Source organism: Acanthaster planci, linkage group LG05 (genome assembly GCF_054643075.1).
Source record: "Acanthaster planci isolate LZ-2023a linkage group LG05, COTS_SCS, whole genome shotgun sequence".
NCBI classification, from domain to species: Eukaryota; Metazoa; Echinodermata; class Asteroidea; order Valvatida; family Acanthasteridae; genus Acanthaster; species Acanthaster planci.
Genome location: NC_141781.1, coordinates 9,794,891 through 9,801,891, shown reverse-complemented (window position 1 = coordinate 9,801,891; position 7,001 = coordinate 9,794,891). Strand labels below are relative to the sequence as shown.

The 7,001-nt window shown below is 43.5% G+C and overlaps 1 protein-coding gene across 1 annotated transcript; it reads left to right on the top strand.

The window, feature by feature from the left end:
* The first annotated feature begins 2,037 nt into the window (after positions 1–2,037).
* LOC110987084 (uncharacterized) lies at positions 2,038–5,763 on the top strand. The gene is made up of 2 exons (XM_022249512.2): positions 2,038–2,204; positions 3,893–5,763. Exons 1-2 carry the CDS (start codon positions 2,165–2,167, stop codon positions 4,411–4,413), a joined length of 561 nt encoding a protein of 186 aa, XP_022105204.2. The 5' UTR covers positions 2,038–2,164; the 3' UTR covers positions 4,414–5,763.
* Positions 5,764–7,001: the final 1,238 nt, after the last annotated feature.

Below are 7,001 nucleotides of genomic sequence, written 5' to 3'. Positions count from 1 at the left end.
ATTTTATTCATATTACAAATTTACACTGAAAATGACTACTGTACTTACAGGTCTTTAGAATTGTGGCAGCCTATCGGTTTCCCAGGCTTCGGTGTAGTGAGTAAAAATGGAAACAGTGTCTGCTCTGAAAAAGCGACCCTGGAAAATTTTTCCCTATTCAAACAATGCCAAAAGAAGGTAGGTTATTTCTCCGAAAGTTGGAGGGTAGGCCAACTGTCGTTGTAATTTCCTGAAACGCATTCAAACAGACCAACACAAAAAAAAACTTTCCAAGCGAGGCAATTTTTTCCCTTCCTGCATCTGCTGGATGCGCTACGGGTCGAAGTGTCCAATTAAAGTCCAGATTTACTTCCTTCCTTTTGAAGACTTTTTCCCCCGATGTTGGTCATTATTTATCAAAACATTTTAAATACCCCCAAAATCATACATTTCAAAATGTCTTACAGAGGACTTTCTATAAACTACAATATTAGTCATACTCAGATTATTGTGGTCTGCAGCCATGCGCAGACCAAGGCGTTTAATAGACTACTAAACCCAAAGATCAAACTGATGACTTTTCAATTGCGTGGGGATAGTGCTTTTCATCGTGCCGATGTAAGAGGTAAAATTTAAGGAAGGGAGGTGATCAGACTGAAACCCTATCCCCCTTCATTTGCTCTACAGTCGGAAAAGTAAAGCACGTACCAATTGTTAAAATTAGTTTCACGGATCATGGAGCACGGTGAAAGATTTGGTCGCGTCACTTTATCTCAAGAGCAGGTTATTATGACGTGTGTAGGCTGAGCCCGTAGGCCGACCACGAACTTTGACTTTTGCAGTAAGTTGTCTGATGATCCAGTGACCTACGCAGGCTAGCAAAGAAGTTACTTTGAGCGGAAGGTTCCCAGGCCAAGACTGCAACTCTGGAAAGATCTCTTTCGAATGGAAAGTCACTCCCCGTCTATGAAAGGAATATTACCCTCAGTACAAACAGCAGCGTTCGGTAGGAAACTTCAGAGGAAGCACAAGGCATGTTTGTGAATCAAGAATTAGCGGCACCCACATTACGACAGGGAACGTTCAAGCACGTACGCAGACGACACTGTCATGAATAGCGCCAAAAGAATGCCGAATGATGCCTCGACCCCCCTAAACTTGTAAAGATGATTTCCATATCATGGAAATTCATGACAACTTTATTGTACCTCTCTCCCACGAAGAAGTTATGGCTAGTGGCTTTGAACTAAGTCCTAACTTTGGATTAAAAAACGTGCCTAGTCTTCCTTGATTGTTTGAGGCACTGTGGTTGATTGTCTCAACTCTTGATTAAAAACCCAGAACCTGCTTCTTGATTGTAAATGTTGTCCTCTTTGTCTTGCCAGTTAGGCTCATAGCACGGAGCATCGTTGCGTGTGCCTTCTCCATAACTTACTTCCGGCCCATTCGCAAAATCCTGAGGACGCTCTAAGGATAGGTTCACCTCCCAAAAGATCAAAATGGCCACGACACAGCCTCCTCCTCGTCCACTGGAAGGGGAGACATTACTAAGCAACGACATCATTAAAAGCTGCATGGCAAAAGAGAAGTGTTAGGATGACTGATGAGTGTTCGCCCAACCCCCCCCCTAAAATGTTACAGAGTGGTACCGGTACCCTCTCTGGGCATGGGTCACAATTTCGTCATGTGAGATCATCTCACTCCCTGTGCTCCGATTACTCCTGGTCTCTGCGGTGCAAAAATTACGATTAGCCACGAGAGAAATAGGTAACCTCCGACTTCATGAATCTGAATTATCCCTCCAATCCCTGTAACCCTTCGAAAGTTGGCTGCGATGATGGCGGGGGGGATACAAAACTATTTTTAGGACGATCCGGGACGGGCCTGTGACGTCAAGAGGAAAAATGGCTGACGTGGCCCCGGCCGTGAGACAGCTTAGTACCAGCCGGTAACCGGTCACGTTTGCGGGGGAGGGGGGTAGGCGAATGAGTAATTAGAGCGTGGCCATCGTGGGGCCAACGGGGAGGGGGCTTATAAAAATAGGCAGAGAGGGAGGGGTACGGTCTCATTGATACGCTACTCCACAACAGGACAACAACTGCAGCGCCTGCACCTGACACGGCAGAGTCTGAACACCCTCAAGCCCAGCGTTGTCACGTAGGCCTACCTCAAGAACATCGCCACGATGCTTTCTCTCAGGACTGTCCTTTTCCTCGGCTGTGCCGGTAAGAATGAATTTCTTCCCTTTTGGTAGAATTACATTTGAATTAAATACCAGATTCCGACTGTAATTTGCTGTTCCTAGGTCACACAGAGCTGTAACCCTTCAATGCTGTCGCATCATCCTGAAGCAGTTTTTGTCGACTACAACAAAATTTTCTGTACGGGCGTTCCAACTGTTAAGCTGCTGCACATCTGACAGATATTATGGAGGAATGAACTCTTCTTGATAATTGTCTGTGTGAGATTTTCGTCGACATTCAACAATTAAAGACACCATTTGTGAGCAACCTTTAACTGAGGTGTTCGTAAGCACCGATCTTTTCTTCACATTAGCCGATGGCCATTTTTCAAAACGTCTATACCTGATTTCTCCATACCGGTCATTGCTAGACCAACGTCAGCTGTTGTCAGCGACCGGCGTGATTCTCCTTATCTTGTTATGTCGACACACCCTTCCCACACTATCAATATCATAAGTGACGCACCAATTGTTCACAGACAGCTGACGGAATTCAGTAATTTAAAGTCGGCTAACACCAATTTAAATTTCACTCAACGTTTCAGAAGTTTGGCTGTAGTTTCTGGAAGACAAAGTTAATGCTGAATGACAATAGAAATGACATGATTTGCTTTCCTACCGCCCAGAAAGTTGAGATAACATCTTTGAATCTCATCGGTCCTTTTTTCGAATTGTGAAGGTGTAAATGGTATCCGTAAAGTTTAAATACCTATGTGTCCTTGTCCACCAGCAAGAAGCATTGAGGACATTTCATTTCTTTCCAAAAAGAAGATTTCAGTAGGCCGACGTGCATTTTGTGGTGTTTTATAAAATATGCAAAATAAAGCCGCTTTCCAGTTTTGTTTTGTTTTGATTTTTTTTTTGGTGTTGTATTTTTTTGTTGGTTTTTTGTTTTGGTTTGTTTTGTTTTTTGTTTTTGCATCCTCCAGACTTCGTGTTAGCTGGTGACTTCAAACGCTTGGTGGCGGTATGACGGGTAGTCTTCCCGGCATTATCTCATGAGTTTGAACATGCACGCACATTAGTTTTAGCAACACAATTACACTTTCTTTCTGAGTCTTGTTAATGAGCAATATGGCTGTCGAGATAAATCTAAAAATACTGAGCACTTCGTAAGCCCGCCCCTTAAACTTCTCTGCCGGTCCCTGCGGGACACGTAACGGCATGTTAGGGATCTTTGCGCCCTCTGTGCGTCCCCGGAGAACCGCCTAAAATAGCCTCTGGCGGATCTTGCCAATTACCACGGGATGGGTGACTAACGCACCGCTCGCCTGCACAAGTGCCATGGTACCGAATGACTCGGACGCCCGCTGCAACTGAGCCGGATTAAAGGAAATCAAAAGTTATTTTTAAAAAGATAATAGTTTCCCCAAAATTGAACCGTCACGGCGTTACCCAAGAGTAGTATACTTGGGTGTGAGAAAAACGGTAGATAATAACGATGAAATTATACAAACACATTCAAAAAACATTTCTCATAAGCATTATGTTGCAAACACATAACTGATTACCATTAAGTAGGTGAATCACCCGAGTTGACACAAAAGTCATACCTGTGTTCTGTGCAGGAAGAAGTGAGCTCACTTAAAAAAAGAGAAAGTTTATTTAACAATTTGTTTCACAGAACTGTTAAGGTTCTTATGTTAAAAATCTCTTTGTTTTGCACTCCAGCCCTGGCCATGGCAAATCCTGTTTTCTTCGAGATTCGTCAACCGCAACGGGAAGAGTTTCAAGAGGAACAACAGCTGAAAAGCAGACCCTACCCAATGAACCAGGTCGCCCCACAGCAAGCCTCCCCGTCCTACGACTACGGAGGTGGTGACGCCGGCGGTGGTACCGAAACCGATTCCGAGTCTGGCGAGGTGGACGCCGGGGCTGGCGGCTCGCTGGCCGGCGGTGCGACGGAAGCCGACGCGGCAGACAACGAGGCCGCCGAGAACGAAGCTGCGGAGGCCACAGACGCAGAGAACGACATCCCAGACGCCGTGGTAGCAGGGGGAGCGTTGGACGCCGCCGAGCCAAACAGCTTAGAGGGTGGACCACCGGGCCAGGTCAAAAACAGCGAAAAGTCCTACGCCGGTCAGAAAGCTGGTATAGCTGTCGGAGTTGTGGCCATGGTGGGTCTTGCCGCTGGTATTGGTTACTTTATCTACAGGAAAAGGAGGGAAGCCGCTTATGGTGCACGATTTTGAAGATTTTAATAGAAAAGTACATCTCTTTTTTTTAAAAGTCTTCATACTAAACAGCAACGTCTGATTGCTTTGTTTTTCATTAGCGTCTTGAGACCAGTATACTGATTTGACTGCAATAGTCAAACCCGTCATGTTTCTGCTACAGGAAAAACATTTTGTTTAATCTCTGTGTCTGCTTTGTGTAGGTTTGGGTACTGGTCTTTTTACGATGGTAGAAAAAGTGTGTAACTGTCACACGGGTCCATGTTTTCCTCATGTCATTTGTTATTGGTAGCGTGAATGGTGTGAGGACAAGCTGCTGGTCAGAATCATTATATCAAAAGCATCCCCCATTATTCATTGGAATTTTTTATTGTACTGAGAGTTCATCAACAAATCCAGGCAACCAAACCAATACCCTCTAAGGAAATAAACAACCGGCATGAGTGGATTTGTTCAAAATGCGAGGCGATACTTTTAAGAACATGCAGAGTCAATATCCAGTATGGTCGACGTTCAAAGTTATAACTAGTATGCCTCGTAATTTGTTGACCATCTTTTCAGGAGAGTTGCTGAGAACATGACGTATCTAAAAACACGCCCTTAATCAAATATCCCTTTAAAGACAGGGCAATCTTCAAAAAAAATTATTCGAAATCTGAGATGTAACAATAGAACTTGTATCTCACAAATATTTTATTATTATTTCAGTGTTTTTTGTAATTGAACTGCGTGTAAAATATTGTTGAACTTGTAAAAAGACTTTGATATTGTGTCAGACATTAATTTGTACATAATTGTGGTGCTGTTTCGCATTGTCACGCGACAGCTTGAAAATAAAACAGAGGGCAGTGTGGCCTCGAACAAAACAATTCTGAAATAATATAGAAATTAGTTTAGATCCACCGCAAACTCAGTAGAATAGGCTCAATAAAGGACTACGGCATGACAGCTATGCTACCTGTTGCTTATGCTAACAAAAAATAAGTGGAATGCTTTCTCGTTCTGCACTTTCGGTCCATGCGTTTATTTGACAGCTTGTTCCCCTTACACAGGAAGTTGCCCGACAGACAAGAAAGGTTGAATGAAAACAAAGTTACTTGAGCACCTTGTTTACATATCACTGTAAAACCAACCATTTACTATAATCTTTCCGTTCCAATGTCTTCGACAAGATTTTTTTTTTTCGCTGGCTAAATCTTACCATTTTTCTTCTAGTATTTCAAATTTTATTCGAATTATTTATTACATTGTGACGGCTACGTTTGCTGCAGCTTGCTTTGTGGGAGGAAAGAATTTGTGCTCTTTAGTAAACTACTGAACGAATGCATGGAGAAACCTTTTTGTAATAAACGAAACAATAAAAACATATATGAATGGTTACCGATGTAATTAATCACTGTTTATGGTCTTTCGATGCTTCAGGGCGTCTATTTAGACGCATGATTTATTAGCCTAAGAAAGCCGATTGATAACAGTATCCATGGAGCACTTATCATCTTTGGTTAAAGGGTGAACAGGGTATTTTCATCAGTCATCCGCACACCGCAAAATGGGAAAGCAGGATGGGGTAGGGGTGAGATATGGCGTGAAGACAGGAATCTTCTCGAGACTGTTAATAAAGCCATTTACCCATAGGAAACACTTGGTGTATCCCCAGACTGGTGGGTAGAAAAAAATTTATTGAGATTGGGGGCAGCTCTATAACCATCTCTGAATGGCGGCGGTGTTCAAAATGGAGAGTATCGGACAAAGGGTGGCGCCCTTTATATCGCCGCGTGGGAAACGGAAACTTGTAGGGGAAACTGTTAGGCGTGCAGCCACTGGAGATCAGTGGGTGCAGCCCACTAATTGAAATGACAATTTCTGCCTAGTTCCTTAGCATGAAATGTGCACCCACAGTTTCTTTAGAAAACTTTGGCCCCCAAAATAGTAAGATTGTGTAAATCTTTGCCAGGATCAGCTTCCTGGGTCTTTGGCTTCCAGCTGAGGGCAGAATGAATCCAAAATACGGTGTGTGCCCCACAAAAGGTGGCTGCTGTGATGCAGATTTCGGAACTATCTCTTTTCTGGGGTGCTTTTTTTCTAAATAATTAAAATTGAATTGGGTAACCAATAAAAAAAAGGAACAAAAGGTACAAAACAGTAATTTGATTTTTGTTTCAAAAACACAAGGGACGTCGGCATGCGCATGTTACTGAGCCCTGAACAATGCTGAATTTACAATGTTTTCAGTGGGGCTTGAATTGGGGAGCACACCCTCAGGCACAACGTGAGTGGACGGAGGGTGATATGATTGTGCATCAGTAATTTAATTCATTTCAAGTTCTCAACTCGGCGTTCTTGGCGCGCGTGATTATGATTACATTGGACTTGTGATCGATATCTCCTAAATTAGCCCTGGCCCTGGAGAATGAGGTGGGGGTGTAGTAAATGATCCTTGTTGTGCCCTGAGACCCGTGTCACTCGTAGGAGTTAGAAGTGGCGGATGGGAGGATCTTTCCCCCTCGCGTTTTGGAAACTTAATACATCGGGCCAACGTTGCAGATAAACCTTGCACCGATGGTTCGACTGTCGCTAAGCCAACGTCTGCCAACAGATTAAGATTA

Bases quoted from the DNA above. Each gene is read 5' to 3' on its own strand.
- LOC110987084 (XM_022249512.2), top strand. From the start codon at position 2,165: ATGCTTTCTCTCAGGACTGTCCTTTTCCTCGGCTGTGCCG. The intron at 2,205-3,892 runs GTAAGAATGAAT...TTTGCACTCCAG, and splicing joins CCTTTTCCTCGGCTGTGCCG to CCCTGGCCATGGCAAATCCT.